Raw genomic sequence first — 27,270 nt, forward strand, 5'->3', positions numbered from 1 at the left:
AAGTTTGAAGACAATTTATTCTTAATCTGGCATTTCAGAAGCACCTCTCACCTTTGTAGTGTAACAAAGGCAGCTTGAAGTACTTCAGTGCAGTTGTATTTATTAACACTTTGCATGAGTCACCACTTCCAAATGCCTTTTGCTGTCCTTAAAATCATACTGGCATATATTTCCTTTTAACATTTTGCTAAGCGCTACTAAAACTTTACAGCCATGGGGAAAAAATTATGTAGGAGAGAGCTGGCACACTTAGACTTGGAACAATGAAGCATACACAGGTCTGCTCCTTCTTTACCCCATTCAGATTCACAACAAGCAAAAAAAAACACCTTTACTTAATGTAATGTCATCCATAAAATTTTGCAAGTATGAATTACATTTTTTCCCAGAAAATGCAATATATCCCTGGTAAGCTTGCACAAAGGGCCACTGCTTAGCTCAAGATAATGATCCTGAATCCCAAGAGTAGCCATGTAAGAGAGGAAAAAAAAATATCAATTTTAAAAATATATATTTAATTTTAAAAATAAATAGGTTCACATAAGATTCTCTTTTAAGAATATGTACTGATCTGACTTCTTAGTCTTACGTTTTCTGTTTTCAGGAATAGCATCACTGAAATGAATTAGTTAGGAAGAGGACTAAAAGTGTTCTCTTTTCTTTTAAGTTGGTGAGGTCATCTTTGTGAAGCACCTGTATAAGTTCCAGGCAGACGTGTGTTTTTCCCATTGACAATGTATCTGTAACCACTGATAGTGAAATGTACAAGTCAGAGGTTTTCTCAAAATTAAGCTATCCATACAAAAAGGAGTTATTGCCACAGGAGTAATGGTGCAAACACAAGGAACCTGTTCATATGAGCAGAAGGTTTGCCCATGGAAATGAACTTTTGCTTCATCTGCTGTGGTTTTGATGTGGCAGGGACACACCTAGGAGCTTCCTCCACAGTTGCTACTCCAAGTGCCAGGAGTTTTTATACCCCCTGGGCCAAGGCACAGATCCTGACAGCAGCCAGGGGCTGCAGCAGCTGCCAGGGATCACTGCTTGCTTGGGCTGTGGGCTGGCTGCCAGACTCTACAGCAGCAGGGCCACCTTGTCTAGGCCTTCCTCCCTCCCATCAGTACTTTGTAGTTTCTCTTCCTTTTGTCCCCTTTATCTTCAGTTTGCTGTCTCCCAACTCCGCCTCTCCCTTTTGTGTCCCCAAAACTGAGCACCATTAGCAAACACACTTCAAGAGAAGCTCCAGCAGAATGAGAAAGATGAGGTAGGTCTTTGGCTTCCCTCTTCTCCTCCACCTGCAGAGGCAGCAGGTCTCAGTCTCTGAGAGGATGATTTTTCCTAACTAGGGAAGTGCAGAATAAAGTTGATTAAGGCAACTATTTAAAAGATGGGAAACAAAAAGAAAAAAGTAAAACCATCAGCTGAAAAGGTTGCCAAGAGCGGCATTCATCTCAATGAAGAACACTGCAGCATTGATGTCAGCTGCTAAGCTTGGGCTCCATTTATAGTTGGGGTGAAGAAGGGATCATGACAGAGGACATTTTTCCTTTGACTTCATGCCATGAAATGAGCTCCTGTCACTCTGCTCTCACATTTTTTCCCTACTGTGTGCGAAGTCCATCCCTGAAGAAGGCAACAAATACAGAGGACAGTTTCTAGGCAAAGACACAGTATAAGAGTGTCCCTCACAGCAGAGCCAGCATCCCTTCCACAGACAAAACAAAATAAAGGAAGAAAAGCTTGGCTAATTAAGAAACCAGCAAAAGTGCAGTTTCGGCTAAAAGCTCATATATTCATGTTGCCCCAAGAATAAATTATGTAAAGTTGGTCACAGCAACTTTATATAAGTTGCTTCTTCAGCAGAAGCAGTGAACTGAAAAAACCATCCATCTTCTGAGACACAGACCCTGCTGTGTTCATCTAGAGGTCACACACTGCTGTGTGCAACAGAAAGAGGCAGGGCTACACAGCTTAGAAGGTCCCCCATGTCTTACATTTTGAGATACTGGCCAAGGTGAATTCTGCTAACTTTTCAAGTATCTTCCTTCCCAAGAAATCACTTTCCAGTTGCAAGCAATTATGAAGAGTTAGTTACAGGCTCAAAGACTGATTTTCTCATAAAAAGTAACAATAAAGCAGAACAAATATGCTTCTTTGAAACTTTCAGGAAAAGGATCAGTCCCCTAATTTGCCAGAGGTGTAAGTAATAATTGCACTAGCATGTTTCCAGAGTGCTTTTTATCGCTTTGCTACTGCAATTCTCTTTGAAGAAGCAGCAGATTCTTGGGAGAACAATAATTAATAGAGTCAGTCTAGAGATAATTTCCTCCAGTCCCTCTGCAGTGCTAAATTGCATGAGTCGCCAGGAAACAGAATAAAGTGGACAATATAATAAAAACAATCTAAACCTACTATAAATGGGAGGAAGATGTGTACCAAAGCAATGGGGCGTATGCACATGTTTAAGAGAGCTCCACAAAAGCTGCTATTTCCTTGTCTTTTTTTTTTTCCTGTTTTCCTTGATGCTCAAACCTACAGAGATTTACTAAGACTAAAAGTACATGTTTCAGAGGTCATTCAGGAAGTAATTTAAACACCTTTAAGATTACATACATGTAAACCTATGGAAAGTGTGAGCAGGGAGACTACCAAACACTCCTGACACAAATGTAAGAAACCCATCACTAAGAGGCAGACTTGTCCCACACCACCTCCAGAACAAGGCTAAATGGCAGACACAGGTTTGATCCTGAAGTACAGAAAACAAACATGAGCATCAAAAGAAGACACCAGAAAGCAGGCTGTCAAAACTAATAAAGGACCTCAGATACTTCTGGATTAATTAACTCAGATCCAGCCTATGTGCTGTAGAAGAGGCACCCTCCTGCAAGCACAACTACAAGTCAAAGTGCAGCAGTGTAATTCCTGCAAGTTCACCTCTGCTTTACTAATGCACATATCTAGGCCCTTATGTTTTTTTCCAAGTTGGAATATTGTTCATTTCTGTAACTAATGCAAATACTTCTGCTGCTGTCAAAACAGCAACTTTTTTCTTCTTTTTATTTTATGAAAGTTAGCACTTTAAAGAGAGGATTTTTAAGGAAAGGAATTCTGAGAAGTAATTGTAAAAAACTCAAGGTGAGGTTTCAATAATACCAACATTGAAAATACCACAACAATCCATACTCACAACCTGGCATTAGAACAGCAAATCTAAGCTTGCATCAGAACACAGCACGCTGCTCTCAGTTTCACAAAATACAAGAAATGACTGGACGTTTTTAAATGGATAGCTGAACTTAGTTTTGGCAAGGTGACTTAAGCATCTTCTAGCAAGTGTGAAGAAGCTTTGTGGCAACCTCAGGAGGCCAAGCAGCAAGCCTTGCTCGCTCCTCCCATGTGGTGGCCACTGATACCAATGGCTTTTGTTAAAAACCAACTGTGATGTGGTTATTGGGTAATCCTGTGGATAATCTGAAGCAAATACTTCCAGCAGAGAATACAAGAACAGTATAAAATGCTACAGGCAACTAATACATTGTAATACACATTCAAAAGATAAAAAGCGGACAAGCTTGTGATTACAAAGATCTTTTTTCCCCCAAAGAAACATCTTTTGAGCATTACCCCTTGCTAATTGTTTGGCTTTCATTTACATGGGTATGTCAGCAGGCTGTTTACATGGATGTGTAATTCAGGCTCAGTGCTGCTCTTCAGTGATGCTGATGCCTCAGTGAGCAAACAAAAGCTGCAGCTGAAGTCTGGGGGAGCTATCAACCCCCAAGACTAATGAAAACCAAGACATTGGTAAGTAGATGATAAGACTCAGGATTCATGGAACACCAGGGGACAAAGGTATTTTTTCAGCCCTTTCTTGAGTGCCAACACAGTTTCTACACAAGGAATTCTTTAAAAGTGCTGCTCACACAGAGCATGCACCGAACACCGGAGTGCGCTGGCCAAAGGGGCAGCGATCTCACAGCAGCTGCCTGCTGCCAGCAGCAATGCAGCTCAGCAAGACATCCAGCTACACCATCAGCAGTGTATGGATCTACAATGCCCACCCAAACACCACATTACTTCTCTTGTTTGAAACAAATGTTCAACACTTCTGTAGCTCTGAGCAGGTCAGGACAGTCCAGATCTTCAGTCTTCATTATATTTGCTTATTTGTAACCATCACTGAGGCTGAAAGCGCCTCTCATGAGGCTGGGACCATCTGAACTGTCTGTGGCTTAACATAGGCAAAAAGGGCTCCCAAACGCAATGAATCTCTATCATATCTCTTAGAGTTAAATTTGTGTCTAAATACCTAAATACACACTGTTATGAGTCAGAGTATTTATTGTTGCCTTGCTCCAATCACCCTGTTAAAGCTGCATTCAAGCTTGCTTTAAAAGAGATCCACAAAGATAGCTAGAGGCCAGTTTAAGCAAAATAACAAGACATGAATTCCTCATGGTAACTCATCCCAGAATAAATGTGACCTCCCCTTTTCCCCCTTGATTGTGCATTCTTAATAGACAAATAGAAATTCTACTATTCCACTGAGTTCACAGAAAACCGAGTAGTATCACCATTACTGGGAAAAAAAAGCTTCATGGGAGAAAACAGCAAGATGAATCACCAAGAACATAACAAGGTTATTTGTGAAAAGCAAGGAAATACGCACACACTCTATTACACATTATTATTTCTAAATGCACCAAAATGCAGTAAGCACTTTACAGAACAAGCTATGTACAAATTCTGCTCTTGTCAGTTTATAAATCTGGCTTCATAAACACCGAAACCATCCTCACCCCTTGTCAAGCAGCCATGTGACTGCTGGGATTTTCAGAAGCAATGACTGAAATCTGCTCTCCATTTTGAAGTTTGTTTTACACCAGACCTCGAGAGCAGAACGGCACCGTTTCAGAAAACTTCAGTAATATATACTGTAAAGAAAATATTTGTCCATGTAAAATGAAACCTTGTCTTAGCCTGGCCTTGCATCCTTGGGAGAGGAGTGGTGTCAGACAAGAGATCAAACCTACAAGTGTCTCAAACATGCAAGACTTACACACACAATGCCATAACAATCTCTACAAGACAAGGGGGAAAACGAAGGGAGTCATTTTCACATCTATCTTCTACATCTTTGCAGCTGAAGGTCTTCATTTGAATTTGAAGGGTTCAAACCAAAGCCCTTGCAAAATTAAAGGAAATATAATTAACAAATAGCAACAGCATGAAGATCAGAGCTCTAACAATCCTATCTTAGGAAAATGTACATTACCAAATTACACACATAACTTGGGAGAAGAGAAAAACCTTGCTATTTCCTGCGACTTTTGGTGAAAGGCACATTCTAATCTGCAAAACCTCACACATTTAAGTAAATAGCTATTAATAGCCAATGTATGGTATTTGTTTTAGCACAAAAAGATATTGAAAGTTGATCAAAAAGTGTAACTATTCCAACAGAAATCATACAAAATAAGTTAAGGTGATAAATGTGCTCTGCACAGCATTTTCCTTAAAAATTGTTGTGCATGATCTATAGAGCATCTGTATTTCATGATGGTTCATTTTCTCACTTTCCTGCAAGAGAAAGAATTTAAGAGAACTTTAAAATAAGCAATAGATAAAAAAACCATCATCAGAAACATGATAGTAAAGGAAAGGAATTCAATAATACTTCTACAGCTGGAATTTCAGGCATGAATTCTACATAAAGAGCAAGTGATTTAAACAACTAATACAAAATATAGTAAGATGTAAGTAAACTCTGCTTAATATTACACCCTAGCTAAAGGAACAGACACTCTATTTGCAGGCATAGATAATTGTAATTACTTCCTGGCAATAATATTTCTTGTCAAACACTTTGAGGTTATGCTCAAGAGAGGGAAAAAAAAAAACCCAGCAGCTTGCTACTAGTCAGATTTCCTCCCTGTGCACATTTTAGTTACTCTTTATTTAAGGTATGGCAGAAACACTGTCCCCTTCACCTTTTTCAGTCTTACTGAGAGAAAAGTTGGAACAGCATAGAATCATTTTGCTGCACCACAATTACTGGGTATAGGAGAAAGAAAAAATGCCACAGCCCAATGTCTCAGCTGGCCAGATGAACAGGGCCAGCTTCTAGTAAAGACATCTTATCAAATGCAGCTGTAAAGACTTCAATGTTGCTGAAAGACAATAAATTCGACAATCAGCCAAGAAATCTTTTCCCAGCACTTCACAGAAGATGACTAGTTTAAGGGCACAGAAATAGCTCTTGCTTACCTGGGTTTGAGAAAGCCTGCACCAACACAAATACATAATGAGATGACTGTACATGGATGATGGAAATGCAGAAAGGAAAAATTATACAAATTGGTGTGACACACAGTATTGAAACAATTAAAGTCATACCACTGTCGCAAGGGCCACAGTCTTGACTCAAGTTCAGCCTAATTCAGAGACTAGTAGGCACTATGGCAATTTTAACTTATGGCCAGAAATGCTGTTCTCGTACTGAAGGATTTAAATAATCTCCTGCCATTGTATATACTCTGGAAGTAAAATACATAATTCAGCATCACTGACAACAAACTATCCAAAATCATGCAGAAAGACTCAGTAACTGGACACTCCCAAATCTTTCATATAAATAAATGCTTTCAAGAATACAATGCTATCAGAAAATAAGGATTTGCAAGGACCACTTCCAAAGCCATGAATCACCTGTAGTGGGACAACTATTGTTCATTAGAGAACTCACAGCAGGGAGAATGTCTCCCAAAAAAAATATAGTTAGCCAGAATGGAAATCATCAGCTGATCAGCATCCAAAAAGAAAAAGAGCATCTCTTCTGTAAATAAATATAAGCAACTCTTTTTGTTACAATAAAGTAACAAAAACATTTGACAGAGTAATGTACAATGTACAGAGGACTGCACAATTTGCTCTTTCGTCTCCTGTTTTTCTGACAAAGGTTAATTCTGCCCTCTTGCAACATTTTTATTATATTAAATTCCTAAAATTTAGGAATTTGACATTGCTTCACATGGGCTGTGCATTCATGTATGGAAAATCTTGACTAAAATGCAGATACATTCTGGAAGTAATAATGCTCAAAAATTTGCATTTAATTAGTCCATTCTCCTGTGGCCTTAGACTGAATTTCAGATTTACATCAATCTAAATCAGACCCTGTGAATACATTTCAGGGTAAGACATGCAAAAATAAAAAAGAAATTTAAAAACCACAAGTATCTATAGAGAAATTAATATTATCAGTCCTCAGTAACTCTGAAAACAAAGCTCATCACTAGCAACTTCATTTCTTCCATCTACAATGCCCAACTGTGGGCTCACTCAGCCACAAGAAAACATAGCAGCCCAGAATGACGCACCAGCAAGATCCTTGTCCAGGAGATAAAACTGTGAGCCCCGAGTCACAATTGAGCAGGGGTTCACTTTCTGCTGAGGAAGGACTGTGAACTGCCTCTGGAAACCCAGTGCTTTAAATCCAAAACTACCAGGTCATGCTGAGAGCCAGATTGACTCATGCACTCATGTGACATTGTAGTTTTTACTCCTGGAAAACTTAAGCTTGTGTCCATCATGTACAACTGGAAGTGAGCAGAGCAGTTCCCAGGTGCTCACAGTTCGTGTCACAGCTGGCAGTCATCTCCCCTGTTCCTCCAACAGGCAGCTCAGGTAATTCAGCTTTTGAGGTTACAGGTCAGCAGCACCCCTGCTCCTGAGCTAAACAGAGGTGTTAGAATGTGCTGCCTGTTGCCCAGATAATGCTGAGAGCTAGGCACATGCATCTCTCCAGTGAAAACCCACCACTGAGATATGAACCTGAGCTCAAGACTTAAACATGTTGCATCTCTCACCGCAGGGGCAGCCCCTGAGGCTCACATGTGCTTCTCATGGGTTGAAACAAAACCCCCTGGTCATCGCTGCTACCTCTACTTGCACAAGACGCTGCAGACACCACAAGAAGTAAGAGATTCAGCAGCCACAGCTCTCAAAGACATGCACCCTCCAGTTAAAAGCCAAGCACTTCCCCTCCTGCCACCTGTTCCTACCAATTTTCCAGATGTGCTCAGAGGACAGAACAGGCTGTGAACTCAACAACTAAAGCATTCATAAAGGAGACCACAGAAACACACATCTGGAAGAGGGAGCAACCAGTTAATCAGGGGGTTCCTCAATTACTCATAGAGATCTCTGCGTGCAAACAAGAAAACCCCTTTGACATTCTACCACAAGTATGCTCTGCAGTAAAATAAATCACTCGTTTTTATTTAAGATAACTTTCATAGAAATTGGGAATATTTCCAACATTCAATATGTGCAGCTACAAAATCTAACATTTAAAGGGAGACATAATAACAGTATGCAAATATTAATGACAGCCTTCAGTGATACAGAACAAGAACAATTTACCACAGAAGAAAAAAAATAAACATTTAAGGCCACAGTACCAGTTAAAGGATGTTTTATCCAGAGGGTCACTGGAATGTGAAACAATTTGCCAAGGGAAACGGAGGGTGTGGCCTCTGCACAAAGTTGGACTCCACATCTGTTTCATGATCTGGGACATATATCAGCAAGAACAGGACCAGGCTGCAAGTACCTATGGTTTTCTTCCAGCACAATTTGTTTATGGGTTTGCTTTGGTTTTCATACAGATAGCTCCACATACTGTGCTCATTCAAAACCCCCACCTGGAAAGCAGAAATACATTTCCAAGTTTTTAAGCAAGCTTAATCAAACTATGATCTTCAGATTCTTTTCCACAGCTTGTGTTCAAACAAGGTGCTTTGCAAGCCTCTGGATCTTTATTAATAGGACCAGACTGGAAAAAATACAGTAATCATACAAATGATAATTTCAGACAGCAAGGATACTGGATCCATATGCCAAGTCACATATAGATGAGTTTAACAGAACCTTTTACAAACTAACAGGAAAAGGGGAAAAATAGTAATCATTAAACACCATTTAATTTACGTCTGACACCCCAAACAACACAACCAAGTTTGTAAATATTTAAAACTTTGCAAGTATTATACCTTTATCAACATCAAAATAAGACAACAGCAAGTTTCAGGAGATAAGACACTTAGCCCAAAGTCTGGGTGCTACAGGTATACTTAGTTATACAAAATGCTTGATTCCAAAGCAATTGATTATCTACAGTAAACAAAAACAGTGAAGACTAGCTCTATTCTACTATAATTACATAGAACTGTAATAGTTATAAAATCATAGGACCGTCTGTCTTCATGGAAGCACAGCAAAAGTGACCGATAATAAGATTCATATAAACTGATGCACAAAAGTATGACATATTATTTTGAAGTAAACAATTAAATTGTATGATGAAATATCAACAGCTTCCAGTATAATTTGCACAGCTTCAATCTCCTGTTTCAAAAATGTAAAGCATCCAAGTATGAAATAACAGCTGGCTATCCTGCAGGTAGTTAAGATCAGCACTTACTCTGCCTGCATACCTGAGGGCACCACAGCCTGAAAAACCCAAACTTTACGTAGGTTGCCCTTAGCAACTGAACACTAAATACAGTTTATTAAAGTACTGCTGTAATATTCAATTTTCCATCAGCATATCATAACATTTTTTGATTTAGTACAGAATATATTCAGAAAATCCTTTTAAATGAGAGCTATCAATAACACTTAGATAGTAAGCCTTAGAAAGAAAAAACATTACTTACTTTCCTTTTTGAGTCAGCCATGCCTGATGAGATCCAGGTATCTCCCAAGGGAGCACTAAGATCTGACACCCCTTTAGAGAAACTTAATGTGAACCATGTGGATTTGTCAGCCAAGGCATGCTACAGAAAGGCTGTCAGATTCTTTTTGTAAGCAGTACAATGCATGCAGACCTCCTTTATTCCCTAGACAAGTAAAAGTCATTTCACTCCATGAAGTGAAATGTCTTTCTATATTCTCGAATGTCATAGAAAGGCAGCAGTAGTGTGGAATTTGAACTCTGAGTACATCTTTTCCAAGTCACTAAGAGTTCAGCTGTATTTCTGCCGCAGGTAGAGGTATTCCATTAGAACAAGAGCAGCAAACACACCTTGCACAGAAATACTAGTGGCTGAACAACAGAGGTCCTTAGCAAATTAAAGAAGTTCAAAAATCCCTGCTTACATGATGGCATGTAAAGCAGAGTATTCCTTAAGAAATCTCAAATTTTCATTTGAGATTTAAATTCTAAATATATATGAAATTTTGAAGAGCTGTAGCCAGCAAAACGACTTTACTATATATAATTCTACAGAAACAAATCTCCTAAGTAAGTAGATTTCCTTCCTCATGGTTCTACACAGACATTTGTGCATAAAAAGTAACCAATTTGCAACCGAAGATAAATACAAGTAGAAGCAACTATCTAAATATATCTGTGACCTCAATCATCTTCCATTTATTTCACTCTTCAGGCTGAAAGAAGTGTGAAGACACACCTGCAAATTTCAAAAAGCTTCTGGAAAACGAAACTGAAATACAAACCATCAGCTGGTGTGGGGAATATTGGCTAGTTGGAGCTCAACATTTTACTTCAGGGTAGTTCTGTATTCGCACCACCATCACACCTGAATAATCTCTAAAGGCTAGCATGTGTTTCCACACACAGGTTTTTTAGGAAGAGAAGTATTTCCACAGGGGAAGAAAAAAATTTAAAAAGGACCAGAGAACAGCCTTGCTCAAAAATCACCAAAAAAGGACATAACAGAGACTGAAATCCTCATCTTGCACTTCATCTTCACGGCTAACCTTCATTCCTGGCACAGGTTGCTGATTTTAACCACGCATGACCTTGCTGTTCAGGCAGACCTGAGCCCAAATCATCACCCTGAAGCTTTGCAAAGGACTAGTGCTGGTTGAGTCAATCTTCTCCTGGAGAAGCAGTATCAGCATAACCCTTCCTAGGGAAGCACAGCATCACATCTGAGCCTAATGGCTGTGTGTCCCTCTGAAGAGAAACACCTGTGAAGATCCACTCACATGGGAGTTTGATTAAACAGCACCTCTGCAAGGACTATTACAAGAACTGTAATTGGTCTGTAGGGACAGATTATGCTAGAGACAGACAGAGAAACTGAATAAAGGGAAGCTTTACCTCCTGCTGTCTATACACAAGGTGGCCACTTTCACTGTACTTTAGGCCATTTGTGTTCCTGCACAGGATCTGGGAGAAGACTAATAACCCACATCAGTGTGGCTCTGCAGCTAACCCAGCAAGTCCTGCCCAACTCAACCTGCATCTGCCCGCAATCTTTCTCCTGCACATGAGAGGAAGAACAGTAATATCCACCTGTCAGTGAAGAGCTCCCAGAATACATGAGGTGTTCAACAGCTGTAAATAGAATCTGATCAGAGTGGAAATCTACTTCCTAACTTTTTAAACTCCTGTGACACACACAAACCCCTTGCTTCCTGGATTCCAGCTCTTTGGTGTTAACTCATGGCCACTTTGCACAGCATTTAAAAAACAGCTGGACTCACTTCAAATTCCATTAATCCCAATGAAAGTCTGGTCTTGGTGTTCATACTGAGTGACAAAGAGAGCTCACTTCCTATATTTATACATGCTCTTTAGAGATTAGCAATAAAAGTACTTTCAAACATTGCAGAAGTGTAAGCATGAGTCACCAGTGTCACTGGGAATTTCACCCAAATGAAGAATGAAGCACTGGGCTCAATATTCATCAGAAATCATATTCCTCCTTCCAAAAAATCCAACGTGCAAAAGGTGAGATAAGTCCTTGACAAATAAAATTCAAGAATCAGATGCCAGAAATCTGACATTTAACTATTCCTCTACTGCTAATTGCCTCTTCTATAGCTTGCAAATTTGGTAAATTTGATAGTTTTCTTCAAAATCTCCTGATTTGAAAACAACACCTACAGAGCAATTAAACTTACTGAACAAGTTAACTCTGCTTGTGAGTATTCAGGATAGGAGAAAATAAGCAGCTACCTTTTATGAAGTAGAGATGTTTAAGATTTTTTTAACTGGGCAGGAACTCACTCTCCAGCCCACAGCCTGTCCTTAACCTCACCAAACCTAAGTACAAAAATATATTATGGTTGATCTGGATACACACTGGCCCAGCCTGGTCCTATGCTGTTTCTTGCTGGCAAGACTGCTGGGAAGAGAGAGAAACTAGTCAAATGGTCAAGGTGAAGACAGCACACTTAATAGTCCAGTAGGATAAATTACTTGTAGGATTTCCTACAATTATGGTAACAAATGTGGTCTGCTTGCAGCATGCAAGTTTGTTGTTAAAATCCGTTAGTGGCTGAAGGCTCAAGTCATAAGGCAATGTGTCCTGAAATCAGAAACGCAAGGAACTGTCTTTAAAAGTGGATTCTTGCAAAACACAAGCAATCTCACAGGAGGATGTCAGCGCTTGGGTCCTCCTCACAAGGAGATTTTTACCATTCCAGTTTAGTTTTACAGCATCACCACGAATCTCGCTACTCCACCCTGAATTATTCTAATATCTAATTCTTATGAGGTACAGTTAGCATTACTACAACTGGAATATTGGAGGAAAATGTCTGTTATCCTCTTTTTACTCCCTCTGTGCTGCAGAAAGCAGGAGGTTTCCTAATGTCATAGTTTCCAGTGAAAACTGTTTCTGTTGTTTTCTCCATCCTTCCATGCAGACTCATGGATTTAAGACACTAAAGAGGGAGCAGCAAGTCTGCCTATCACCCCAGCAAGGGATCAGCTGGGCACAGGCTGAGCAAACACACAATACAATTCCCCAAACACTGCTGGAGGCTGGGAAAAAAATCCCTTCTTTTCTCAAACTACTCTCCAATGTCTGAATTTGAGGTGACCTCGTTATCAGCAATAGATTCAGAAGCTTAAACCAACTCAAAGTTGTGCTGTCCAGGGACTCACATATCCCTTCCACTCTGGATGCCAGAACACTCAATTTTTGGCCCCAAGAAAGTCTCATATCTTCTCCTCAAATGAATTCCCCAAGGTATCCCTCAAGCCATGGCAGCACTTCCAAATCCCAGCTCCTCCTCATGTTCTCATGTGCCCTGGTGAAAGACAGGCAGAGTTTCCTCAGCAGGGTAAAATGTCCTTTCCCTTGAGGGAAATCCTTTCTGGTAAATGTTTCAAGACAAAACAAGATTAAAGATATTACACTAAGATTAAAATGATCAAACCAGATCATTCTCCAAGCTTCCTGCTTTGAACCACTGAGGAACCAGCTGATTGGGCAACAGCTGGGGCTATTTTGAGTCTTTTTGTCACATGAAGAAAACTCTACATCTCAAGTAACCAATAGATATCTCTGGTGCTTTAGCCAAAATACATGAAGCAGCTTTTTAGTTCCTTCATAGAGCTATTAAGATGGAGGGGAGGGGAAATAGAATTTAGCAACAAACAAAAAAAAAAAAAAATCCCAAATCAGGAAGGTGACCATCCCTTTTAATGAAACTATATGAAAACTGTTGTGGAACATTTGGAGATTTTAGTATCAGTTACAAACACCATGATACCAAAAAGCGTTTTTAATTCAAATTCAGCCAGATGATTAACAGGCAGGTAAACTAACCCATGTCTAAAAATTAAAGGGTACAGTTTGGCCAGGCAGCATATATCAAGAATGAGATATTATTTACCTTTCTGTTAGTTTTAATAAAAATGTCATCTAAACATATAAGAAAGGGAAAAGAGGCTTTGGACTAATGAAAATATATTAGGAGGAGTGAAAAAATTGTTTCTGTGATCTAATGCAAGTATAACTGTCTCTCAATCTCCATTTTGGTTTGTTTTTCTTACACCTACTCCTTTAACAATATATTTTTATTCATTTTCAATTGGCTGGTTTCTTTTAACTTACTTTTCACTGAAAACAAGGTTTCATATTAAAATTAGTTCTTTGCCTAGTGGAGTTTTTAGATAATTCAACACCAATGCCAAGTTCAAAATGGAACTGTGACATAATTATCAATCATCCCACTCTCACTTAACACACACAGAGGATCAAATGTGCTATAGGTGATGTGATCATACCCACTGACATAACAGTCTTAAGCTATTAAGTCTGTGTTTGCATAAGCTATGCTTGCAAATACACTAGGAAGCCTTAGAATCACAGTGCCATCCCTGTTGATTTATGGCTACATTATTGTGTTGCACTGGCTATAGCACATTGCAGAGCTCAGGGGCTGGTACAGCAGATGGAATGTCCAAACAACATGAATTTTCTAAGTTTAGCTGACTCTAGCTTGGTCCTGAGGCTCAAATACCGTCCAAGCTGAGAAGCACCAGGAGAACATTCCCCAGTTCAGCATCACCTGAACAAATGCAGTTTCCCATGCTCTGACTACCCCAAGACATGAAGCAAAACAAACAACTGGGGAAGACTGGGAGACTTCCTTCAAAAGCACACTGCTGTTCGAACAAAGATGCTAGTGCAGATGCTTCCTTTTATGAAAACCATGAAATTTTAATTACCAGTCCTGAAAACTGGAAGAGAAGCTCACCACAGAAATCACTATAGTTTCTTCTGCCAATAAATTAATGGCTATTAAATGCTATAACACTGCGTAATTTTTATTTCACAGTTATCAAAACAATCCAAGAACTTGATTTGTATTTACACCATGTAAGTACTTAATGAGAACGGTACTTCGCTACATTTAAGCAGTAATTACTAAGGTCTCAATACAAGAAAGCTCACCATCAAGTTAACACACTTTTCTTCTTATCTAGGTTTTTCACAGACTCCATGTTAAGCCTATCCATGGATTATGCACAGCATCCAGACTCCAACTCTCCAGGCAAGCCAGTGATATCAACTATAAATGTCACTCACCTCCCAGATATAACTATGTGCTGCTTCTTCATCACCGATATATATCCTAAAATAGTAAAAAATACCTTGAAGTTTCATTCTTAGGTGTGCAATTTCCCTTTTGCTACAGCAATCAAAGACCAGGGGTTTTGTCAAAGGGGTAATGGTCATCTGATATGGCTGGCCATCCTTTTTCCCTTGCATGCCTGCTGTCTTGAATTCAATGCACTACCTGCTCCTGGCTCTGGGCAAAACAAGGACTGATACCCAACTGACAGAAACAATATCGTGTTTGCAACTGGTAGTTAATGGTAGACTGACAAGCACAATCACAGGAAGCAATAAAAGTTTCATGCTGCTAGCACGTGACGTGACTGGCAGTGGTCTCCACACATCGAAATACTCACAGCACCATCACCCTGTTGAAAGAAGTGGTTCCGATTTGTTTGATGTATGATAATTAGATTCCTGGTGAAATCACTATCACTACTCACACGCAGTACCAAAGGTATTTGTTTCTATTAACTAATTTAGCTGACTTACCATTACCTCTAAAACCTCTCATATTATTACAGCAGTTGAATGCACTAACACCTACAGTACAAAAATATGTATAGACAGGCATTAAACCCTGCTGCCCAAAAAAACCTAAGTAGTCTCTTACAAATCCTTTACACAGGGTTTTAAAAATGAAAGAATGTATAAAAAGAAGTTTAATTTCATGTCCAATACTAAAGGAATCAAAGTGAAGCAAGTAAAAAAAAAGGAAAAAAAAGCACATCGCAGTGTATCCCGTAATTGATACACTTAGAAATCCACCAACCCATCCCGCCAATCCAGCACCCGTGCTCCCAGGACCAGTGAAGCAAGCCTGCTGCGACTGACAATTCCCACAACTTTAAAAACAGCAATAAAAGTATTCATCACTGACATGGGTGCAAACGACAGCGGCACCAGCCCTCGCATGCAATAGCAATAACTCGTGCAGGAGTTTATTTATGACTTCAGGAGGGGAGGCAGCTGGTTGTTTTTACGCGGCTTTTTTTTTTTTTTTTTTCCTGCCGGAGCAAACGAGAAAATGCTCCTAATAAGGCTGATGGAAGTGCAGCGGCTTCTCAACAGCACCAGCTCTCGTGAAGGAAATTAAAGAAAGCACGGTGTTATTATGTGACCAGCCGCGGGAGCGGTGCCGGAACCAGCCCCCAGAGCCCCCCGGCGCTGGGCTCACCCCAGCCCGCGGACGAGAGAGGGGCCACGGGGCTCCCGGGATCCCCCGGCCCGCCCCGAGCCGGAGCGCCCCGCTGCCCGGGGAGAAGCTGCACCGCCAGCGCTCCAGCCGCCTGCAGCCCGGCTGCCCCGGCCCGGCACCGCATCGCCCTCTCCTTTATTAAATAAAAAAATATATATTTTTATGTCATATCCAGCAAAGCGCGACACTCCCAGGTAGGGAAGCAGGGGAAAGCTCCAGCTCGGCGCCTTGCCTGCCGGCTGCGCACATCGAGTCCCGCCGGGGCAGGACCGCAGCCACCTCTCCCTGGCCCGCGGCTCCGCGCCGCTGCGGACGGACGGACGGACGGACGGACGGACGGACGCTCCCACCGCCCCACGGCACACGTGGGCCGGCAGCCCCTTCCCGCCCGGCACTCACCGCGTAGCGCAGCGCCGGCCTCTCGCTGAACACCGAGTCGCCCATGGGCGCGAACGGGCGGCGGCGGCGCTGGGCACTGACCCCGACCCGCCGTCCGGCGGCCGCCGCAGCGCTGGGCTCCCGCCCGGCAGCCGCGGCCCCCGGCGCCCCTCCTCGCACGTCCCACCCGCCGCGGGAGCCGCAGCTCTCGGCAGAGCCGGGCGGCAGCGGGAGGAGGCGGCTCCCGGCGCCGCCGGAGGGGCGGCGGTTTCGCTTCTCCCGCCCCGCGCCGGTGCCGCCCCGCGGCGCTCAGCCCGGCGCACCTGCGGGCGCACCGCGGACGGGCGGTCCGCTCCCGGCTCCGCTCCGGCTCCGCTCACGGCTCCGGCGGTCCCGGGCGGACCCCGACACCGGCTCGGAGCCCGCCGGGCGAGGCGCCCCGCGGAGGCGCCGTCCGAGCCCCGGTCGCTCGGCACCGGCGGCTCCAGCCGTCCCGTCCCGCAGCCCTGGGGCAATATCGCGCCCGCCCCTGGCAGCACCTGCGGGCGAGGAAGCTGGTCCGGCAGGCGAGGACCTAAAGGTGATGGAGAGAGGGACAAATACAACATAACTTTCCTGTTCGTGTTTTTACAGAGCGTACTTTTGGTGAACTCGCTTGTGATCTTTAACACAAAAGACTCTGAAAAATAAAATGCCAATAAAGTGTCACGGCCTGTTTGTTATTTCATGAATGTATCTTTTCACAAACTGTAGAAGATCAAACAAATTCTGAACGAAAATTGCATTCTGCTGTGTTATATAATTAGTAGTGACTTCTGTTTGACTTGCCTGGGGAGATTATTCCATCAATGGAAGTATTTAAAAATGTATAAACCTCTGTCAGCTAAGCATAGTCTAAGCCAAGCCTAGGTCAGGCTAGATGATTTCCTGAGCCCTCTTGTAACTTTATAATAATTTTTAAATGCTCTGTACAAATCTTGGTAAGGGCAGCAAAACCCCTAATTACTCTCAGTTGTTCTCTGAAGAAGTGGCCTTATTGTAGTGCTGTGTTCCATAAATGGAATTAATCCATTTTTACTGTTTCCAACCTACAATCTATGCAAATGCTACTAGCCCATTGCATTATCTGAAAACAGAGGTAGCACAGTACTTTAGGGAGAAAGGAGAAGGTATTTTGAAAAAAAAAAAAAAAAAGGAAAGAAATGTGTACAGTAACATAAAATACATCCTGGAAAGAGAAATGAGTTGAGTCAAAGTTTTATGTGCTCTGATGCTGATGTACTGTACTCAACAAGCTTCCAGTTATGGGTCTTCCGTGGGTCTTAATCCCTATTGCAGAGGAAATAATTTTAAGTGTTCCCATGGATAGTCAACTTGGCATGAACAAAGAACACAGCATCTGCATTTACCAATAAAGTCAATTTTTGTCTCTTGGGTGAACAATCTGTGCTACTCCCCTTCCTGGGAAACAAGGCAGGGTAGATACTTGAACAGTTGCAGAGCATGTATTGGAAAGCAGCACCCAATAGAAAGAAACCTTATATAACAAACTTAAAATCATCAGAATCTCCAGGCAGGTAGGCGGGAAAAAAAAGGGTAAAAAAATAAAACCCAGAATTTTCTCTTAGAAATCTTATCTTCTAAATTTCTACTTCTTATTTCAAAGAGATGTTCAGATGAGAAACTCTGCATATATCATATGCTCTGATTCCCAGTATTTGTTGTCTGCTCTGCAGGTTTGACCACACGAAGTAGATAAGCAAGATGGGAAGAGGTTTGCAGGATTTCTGCTTGAGCTCTATACCATCACCAGCTTCTAACCACAGATGCAATGCAAAAGGAAATGCAAAATATCACAAAAGCATTAAAACATGGCTGTTGTTTCTAATAAATACCCCAAGGTGAAAAGAATAGTATGGAGGAGAGCAGAACTCCCAGATGTAGAAAAGGTAGAGAAGAAGCAAACCAGTAAAAGGAGAGATGTGAAACTTTGAGAAAACAGAGTAATTCAAAGAAAGGGGAAAAAAACAGGAAGGCAAAGAATGCCCTAGAGGGAGAAGCCAGAGAAGGGAAGGACTAAAGGTGAAATTTTGCAGGTCAAACTTGTTTGGCCTAGAAACTCATTGCCACTGAAAAGGAGGATCTGCCTCCCATTAACCCTCTTCATACCCCTCTTCCAGCCACACACTGCCACCATCTCCCTTCCCTCTGCCTCCCTCTGCCTCCGTGCTTCTCCAAAACCAATACAGCAAATGAAGCACACACCTTTCTTTCCATTTAGCAGACTGAATCAGCCCTCTGAGGGAGGAGATGAGTGCCAGAGCTGGCACAAAAGAAATCTGGAGACTGTCTAGTTGGGAGTAGGATACTGGGGGCAGATGAAGAGCACGCATTGAAGTGCTTTGCAATAATAACAGGTTGTTACATTGGTGCAGCTAAGATTAAAAATAAAGAATACATGATAAGGAATTGCAGTTGAACTTTTTATGATGACAAGGAAGAGTTATGAGCAAAAACTTACAGTTTGGGTGGTATCAACCCAGAAAAATGCAGGTTTACTAGATCTGGTTTTATTCTGTACATATAATATAAAAAAAAAAAACAAACGGGGAGAAAATATTCCTGTGTCTACCTAGTATCAGAATTTAAAACTAATTGCTGACTACAGAAGGTGTTTTCAAAGGCCAGATCTCAACAAAAGCTTTCTGGATTTTGAACACTAGCTATTGCAGCTGTGATTAGAAAGCTCCCTTACACTGTATTTATGGTGGCCAAGGAGTCTCTGATTTCAAACTGCACAGGGTTTGGAGCCCACCCTGGTCTGCAGTGAAGAGGAGCCCACTGAGCTGTACTACTCAGTTGTCTGCAATCATCTGTCCCTCTCTTAAGCCACTTAGCAACCAAGATTTACAGACAGATCTTTCTGGCCATTCTGTTTCCATTTTACCCTTTCATATTCCATCCTTTTTCACTTATGATGAATTTATGATTCTTCTCTGCTGTTCCTTCCAAATTTTCTTCCTCCTTTATTTACCTGATACTGTGTACCCAAGGAATGCATGCATGCAGCTCACTTTGGGAAGTGTAAACATTTCAGGTCAGCTTCTCTTAAGAGAGGATACAGAGCATCACAGTTAGCTTCCTGTATGTTCATTCCAGGGCAACTCAATCAATTCATGCTTTCCATGATTCCCATTATGGTTGTTCCTTACACAGCTTTGAGGAGCTGTAATGTGGGCTTTACACCTGCAAACATAGATTTTATTAAAACTGTCACTCCTCTCCTGTGTATCATTTGTCATTGACAACAGAAAAGAAGAATGAAGAGTTTCAGCTAAAATTTAGTTGCTTACAACACAGCAGCTGGGAAATGAGTAGGTAATTGAATCCTACCTATCTGATCATTAGTGAAGCCAAGTTTTGTTTTTCCGACATTACTGTAGGAACTGAGTGCTTTCTCAACAGTAACTGCTAATAAACAAAGGAAAATAGCTATTCAGTTGCAGACAGCACACAATTATGAAACTGGAGAGAAGAGACTTCTCTACTTCCCTGCCATGAACTTCACCTGGAGCTAGTGACTCAAGCTGTCTGATGTCTCATCAGATGAAGCAGGAAAAAGTTTCCAAATGCATCCTGTTTTGGGAGGGCAGCCAGCATGGTCCTTACTGTAGTAAAGAATTTGTCTAACCTAAATGCAAACATCTACAATCTCCATCTCAGTTTACCACCCGAGGCTACCACCCTCTTCCACAGGCAGAAACCCACACATGTGGTGTGTATGTATGTCACTCCAAGTAGATATCTAAAGTAGGGCACATAAATTGAAGTGCTACTTCACTGAGAGTCCCTGACAATTAGGTCAGACTGCTGCCCTTCAGGCATCTGCAGTTAAGTGAGGAGAAGCCCACCTGGGAGACAGCTATTAAAGCTCAGACTTTCAGGAAAGTCCTTAACACTCTCAGTGCCTTGGTTCTTTGCATTCAGAAAAGCAGAGGCTACCATACAGGTGAAAACACAATCAATATCTTCAGGTGAAAAACCTTGAAGCAAGCGTGAAGGTTTGTTTGCCTGACCTTTCTAACAGTACATGAATGCAGCTGCCATACAGAGGTAACTCCACATCTGGAAAGGACACACAGCCAAGAGTGGTACTGGCAGCACACTTCTTCATTGGGAAATTAGCACTTTTCTTACCCTGGCCAAATGTTCATTCGGTTGCTATAAGTAATGGTTTGAGTCTACTTCCCAAAAAGAAGAGAGAGAAAAGGTGACAGACAAGTATATGAAGTGCTTAAAGTTCTATAAATGAATCCTAGAAATTAAGGAATCAGATTTTAGGGATAATACATTACAAAAATCTTTTGTTCAGAACTTTTTTTATTTATTTGTTTGCTACCTATCAAAACATGTTGATAATTTCTCACCAGTTTGTAAAAGAACTTAAGGGAAATAGTACTTAATGCCCATGAAGAATGAAGTGCCATCTCACTCCTGGAGTTGCTTCTTTACAATAACGATGCAAATCTTCTTAGACAGAAAGAAATCCTATTTGGAAAGAATTTGATCGCTGTAATTTCCTAGACATCTGAAAGCTCTTTATACGAGTTCTAATACATGAGAAGAGTGTGACCCTGTTACTGCTCTCAAGGAGTTTTGCCCAAGTGCTGTTCAAAGTGGTGGAGAAGAATTGAGTGCCTTATTCCTGGGGGGCCGGTGCAAAGCAGCCTCAGTGCAAACCCTTACCTGGTGCTTGCACCAGGTGGTGCAAGGAAGAGGAACTGCACCTTGTGCATGCCCATGAAACGCTCCTGGCACGGTCCAACAACGAGGAGCCCTGGAGGGCAAACCGGACTCCAGATTATAACCTAAAGCTGCAAAGCATGCTGTGCAGAGGGGCAGGAGCAGCAGCTTTGCTTAAGAATGCAATCAGCACATATCTAGAGGAGGACTCTTGACTCTCCTCCATGCCTGTGGTCAGTCAGCCAGAGCTGCCAGAGCTGCTGCTGCCTGCTGGGGCATCAGCTGGGAAGGAGCAGCAGCAACAAAGGTAGCCATAGAGAAAGGTGAGAATCAAGACAACATGCCCCGGGGCCCAAACCAGCTGTTCTGGTAAGCACTTGATATAAGAAAGAACAACTCATGGAGCAATCACAAGGGAAACCTTTCCTGCAATGTGAAAGGTGTTAGCAAACATCCAGGAGTTCTTTAGCACTGGTGTGCTGTCAGAACCTCATGAAGGATAAATCACTACACTTCTTCATTTATAAGGCCCTATATATATATATACATATATGTATAATTCACTGTAAGTCACTAACATGTGTTAGTGCATATTACTGCACTATGAGTTAGCAGCATGGCAAATAAATTTAATCTATAATACTTTTGGTTTAGAAAAAAGTTAAATTACTTTGTATGCCTTACATGTGCACAATGCATCAGTGAAAATTCACTAGAATATCTTTAAACTAAAACTACAAACCACTAACTTGTAGGTCAAAAAACTTACCCTAAAACATAGCATAAAATATTTTTTCAGCAAAAATTAGCATAAATCCCATGTGTCACTAGAATTCATTTGGATTTTAAAGTTGCAAAAGAAACTACCAGCTATCCTGCCATATTTTTCTTGCCTTAGAGGCTGCAGTTTAAATAAATGTGACCATTCACTGTTTCATGTGAAGATAAATAACAGGGTTTCAGACCTAATTTATTTTTTATGTTTGTTTTTCCTTGCTGACATAGACCAAGATAAAAATAAGGGGAAGAATGCTGGGGGGGGGGGGGGGGGTGAATGCAAAAGAAATGTAACTCCCAGGTTAAGAGTATCAAAACAGCTTAGGAGACTTAAGCATGCAAGCCAAAAATCTCAGTGAAGTCTCATCTCTGTAAATCATGCACATCTGGGAAAATAACAATTCACTGGAAGATTTTTCTAGTTCCTGAGAGTGGGTAGATCTCCACGTATTTCCTTCCTTGTTTATCTCCTTACAACTCACCTTCACTGTAAAGTAAAACTGGGCTATGCTCTCACTAGCAATTACCCTTCTCCCTTAAATGTCTTCCAAGAACTGAAGAGGGAGAAAAACATAATTTTCTGTCATTACATATGACTTTTACAGAAATTGCAGCTATATAAGAAAAGTTTTTAAACCACTAACTTGAAGCAAGTCACTTACAGATACATGATCTGGTTGCTCAGTTTAGAAAGAAGAATTCTTATCAACAACAGACAGAAGCATGAGCTCCTATCTAAATTTAACATCTAAATATTTGACAGGAATTCAGGAGGAGAAAGGGCTCTTTCACAAACCAAAAGTTTATTCAAAATTGCTTTGTGAATAGTATGGGATAGTTACAATCCATTTAGTCTGCGGAGTAATAACTACACAATAAACCTCCCAAGAAGTAACGTGACTACTGTACATTTTGATTTAATGTTGTAATTCATAAACCAGTTTTGCAGTGTAAAAGTAATTACTTCAAGACTGGAACAAGACCAAGCCTCTTGTGACCCACAATAATAATATTCATAATGTTAACAAACCTCTTCAAATGAAGTCATTGTTTAATACATTTCAGGCTATATGTGAAGTGGTTACAAACATCATGTTTTTGAAGTTGTCAATAATTTGGGATCATGTAAGCAGATGGACATTGTGTTCTTCTGGATTTCAACTGTAAATTAAGAGTTGGGGTATTATTATTCATAGTATTCACTGGGGTGGTTGAAAAGCTAGTGTTCCAGCTGAGAACAAACTTTGCTTTTGAAAATTTGACTTTCATTCGATTGAGTCTAGAGCCAATATTTTCCAAGTTTTTGTGAACTATTAATTCCTATACATTTTTTTTTTTTTTTGGAGACAGATAAAGCCAAATCATGAAGCAGTCTGCTGGTTAGCAATGAGCCTGACAAAAATTCCTCTTTTCTCTGAGCCCTGGCAGAGCTCTCATGCAAACTGCCCTAGGAGTGACAGTCCCTGGGAGGCATCCCAGTACATCGCTGCTCCAGAGCAGGGAGCCTGGGAAGCCAGAAAGGCAGCCTAAGAATTACTATGGAACTAGGAATTGCCACAGTCCTGTGAAGCCCTGAGGTCTTGGCACTGACAAGCTGCAGGGCCGTGCCATCTCTGGCAGTGCCAAGCCCTGGCACGCAGCCTGTCCTATAGCTAGGGAGGCTGCTGCAGAGCAGTTCTGCCAGCCCGCCCACACTGCTAATGGGAACTGAGAATTTTCAGGATCACTGGGCCTGGGTTTGGATCACTCAATGGACTTTACCAAAGATATACACTCTTGAATCAGTCCCAGGCCTTGGGCTGTGGGACAGCCCAGGAGGATTTTTTCTCAGTCATAAACCCAGAGTCTCCATGCAGCCTGCTTGTAACTCAGGGATAGATTTCCTGGATTGATTAGAAGTGAATTCAAGGAGTTGCAAATGAAATATTTGAAAGCCAATAAATCAGTTTTTCCCACTATAGTAAATTTCTACTCATTAGTGTGATTAATGGCTTTTGAAATGTTTCTTCTTTTCTATTTATAAAATGGAATCATATCCAATAACTTCACACGCTGAGTTCCTTATGAGGTATTTTGAACTTGTATATATGACTGTGCACTGAATTAGCAATGAGCATTTTTACAGTGTGCTCTAGCAATTTACGTTCACCGTCTGGTTTTACTCTGAAGGACAGGAATTGTTACAATTTCACTGTGTGGAGTCTGAGGGCTTCAAGTAGTAATGAGTTCTACTTGAGCATCATTTTCCCTGACCATAAGTTTATTGTTGTTTTCATCTTGAGGCTGCAAAAGCATCAAAGCATATTTGTTATTTAGTAAGAAACTTCAGTCACTTAATGATTCAGGCATAAAAGTTCCCCTGACCTGTCGTGACAAGTGAGAGAGAATATGAGGGAATAGGCTTCAGCACTCAAAGGGGAGATGGAGAAATGTTAACACTCTGTATGACTCTTACCCTAAGTCTAAAAACATTGTAAAGAATTTAGGAAAAGAACAAACAACAACAGCCATGTCCAAGTGTTCCAGGTGCGACTTCTGATCCAGATTCAGGTAGTTACCCATCAATGTCTATGCATGAGTTGCATCTTGGGCCCCATTTAGTCACTGAAGACCTACTCTATAGTGACAGTAGAGTTGAAAGAGTTTGGGATATGGCAGTCTTAAACAGATGCTGTGTTTGATGTGCTTAACACATTTCCAGACCCAGATGAGTGCACTGACTGTATGTGCCCACCTGGAGAAGCTGCCATTGCAGACACATGCATGTACAGAACCCTAGAGCAAGCTGTGCTACCCAAAGGCAGGAATGACTGTGTTAAAGACCTTTGGTCCAGCTGCCTGGGTAGCAGTTTCAACAGCTGAGCAGTTTGAGACTGTTTCAACCATCATGTGCTTCTACAATCTAAACTAATGCAAGTTGGAGCTTGAGGAAGGGATTTCTTCCTCAAGGCAAAGAAAGGCAAGAAGTCCTTTCTTATTATACCCAGGCAAAATGGATTAATCCCTTACCCAACAACACCCATGGACTAGCTCGGTACTTAGCAGTGCATATTTCTGAAAACACAGCCCAGTAAACATAAAGGAAAAGGTGCCTTTCTTGTACTTTTGCTCTCCTCTGCAGAAGTCATGACAGCTGGACTACATGTGACTGCATGTAAATGTGGCATGTTGCTCTCACAAATTAGTCTATGTGCCAAAAGAGCTGAGTTTAACTGAAGAGTTATAATACGTTAGTGCTCAAACTGCTTCCCAGTGGTATTCAGAAAAAAGGTTAAATCACCCAGCACTTGGGCGTCTGATTCTCCCTGTTACCTGGAAACTGGAGCTCTGAGTGCAGGCACTTTAGAGAAAGTGATTTAAAAAGCAACAGGAACACCATTCATATAAGACATGCACCGTCATCCAAGCAGTTTCTCCGATTGAAGAGCTGTATTGGTTTAATCTGCAGGATCCTTTACTTGATGGAAGGATTCTGAATTCCTCATAGCTTGGGTGCAATTATTCCCGTGTACCCCATACTGTGGCTATTCCCTTTGCAGGGGCTGGAGGAAGGTGAAGGCAAAGCACAACCCACAGCCTTCCAGATCTAGGGACCCAAAGGTGGTATGGTCACAGTGCTGCTGAGCAATGACACTGATGCTAATCTGGGAGGGGAAGATCCCCCTGGGCAAAACGGCTTGGGAAAGGCTGGGTTGTATAAAAGTGTTGGCCATTCTCAGGCAATTGTTTTGTAAAAAGGTAAGCTATGAATTGAAAGCACTGAAGGTGTTCCTAAAGATTCCCCCACCACTATGCTCTCCTTTGGCAGTAAGGACACCCAGTTCCTTTCTAGTTAAATTCTTCTCAAGTGACTTGTTTTGCTTTAACTGTCCTGGTAAGACTCGAAAAAATGTAAGTATGGAAAAGGCCTTGGATAGATTCACTGCAATTTTACACTAACTTGATAATACTGGTGATTTCAATGAAGCCAGCATAGGGAAAAGCAGGAATAATACAGCAGTGAGAGAGAGCCGTGCTAGAGCTGTGCTCTTTATTCTCCCTTTTTGTCCTGTTCTCTTGATTAAACAGTCGAGGAGAAATCTTGGAAGCGATCCTGTACATGATTTGTGCTCCTAAGCAGAGCCAGAATGCTGTGAGCCAAGCACCAGGCTGGATATCCAAACTTTTACTGTTTATATTGAGGCATATATTCACTGGGTGCTGGAGTCTGAGACCACTTCTCCCCACACACCAGCTGTGAGGTATCAAAGTCCATGTGCATTATCCACCCATTCACCTCCAGTTAGAAGAAATGTCCACAAGATGCTGAGAACATCAAAGCGTTAAGGAAAAGGAATTCATCCACAGGACAAAGAATTTAGGTTGTTTACAACTTTCTGCTCTCTGATGTTTATTACAACCCCCTCTATAAAATCTGTCTCCATCTGCAGTACCTTGTAGTGAGAGAGTTAATGAAAACCCAAGCCACATTCCGAGGATGGCAATTCAGAATGAGATCGACCTCAGCATTGTTTTGCTAAGATCTCAAATAGCCAATACTGCAGAATGAAGTAATGCACTCTGTCAACATGTAGTATGCTCTATAAATGGGATTGCCTGTTCATCTGTCAGTAAAACATGCAGAAAAGCACTATTTGATTGGCCTGAGAGAAGCTGACTGCTTGCTTTGACTTCTTCCTTAAGATTTACTTGAAGCATGAGACTGCTGAAAATCTCCAGTGAGTAAAAAAGACAAAAATATATTAAAATTAATTAAATTCATTTGCAAATAGACCTCACTTTATGTAGTTGGCCTTGAGTTAGCATTTCTTTATCAGAAGAATTAAATCTAAAGTTAACTAAAGCACTGAATGCTGCAAGTCAATTTCCACGGACTTCAGTACTAACTTATAAAACTTATATATTTTTACAAACATACTATTACTTCAATAGTTAACTTAGAAACCTCAGACAGTTTTAATAAATTTATAGACAGCTTCCAGATTGAATTTTGCTGATCCAGGCTTCTTAGGAGGAGTTTATGGAGCCAGACTTGTCATATGAGCTATTTCTATAAGCCTCAGGTAAATATACACAGGGTTCGTGTTGTTAGAGAAAGTGGTTTTTTCTCTTCTAAAAAATTTAAGTTAATCTTAAGCAAAAACAAAAGTTCATTCAGTACATTTTGTATTTGCTATTTTTGACCCATTTTGGGAAGTATTTTCCTTCCACAGATCTGCACTGTCCCTGCTTCTGTCCAACTCATTTTAACACTTTCATTTTTTTTATCACTCTGTTTCACAG

The 27,270-nt window shown here is 41.2% G+C and overlaps 1 protein-coding gene across 2 annotated transcripts in view; it reads right to left on the minus strand.

The window, feature by feature from the left end:
* The window catches only part of ARHGAP6 (Rho GTPase activating protein 6), a 312,106-nt gene that overhangs the window by 141,480 nt on the left and 143,356 nt on the right, over nucleotides 1-27,270 (minus strand). Inside the window, exon 1 of one of the 2 annotated variants that reach the window (XM_030280769.4) lies at nucleotides 16,489-16,750. The exons of the other annotated variant lie outside the window; for it this stretch is intronic. Coding sequence (XP_030136629.4) covers nucleotides 16,489-16,533 — 45 coding nt within the window. The 5' untranslated portion in view covers nucleotides 16,534-16,750. Of the gene's footprint in view, nucleotides 1-16,488; nucleotides 16,751-27,270 lie in introns of those variants that run through there. 2 annotated transcript variants of the gene reach the window in all.

Source organism: Taeniopygia guttata, chromosome 1, assembly GCF_048771995.1.
Source record: "Taeniopygia guttata chromosome 1, bTaeGut7.mat, whole genome shotgun sequence".
In the NCBI taxonomy this organism is placed as follows: Eukaryota; Metazoa; Chordata; class Aves; order Passeriformes; family Estrildidae; genus Taeniopygia; species Taeniopygia guttata.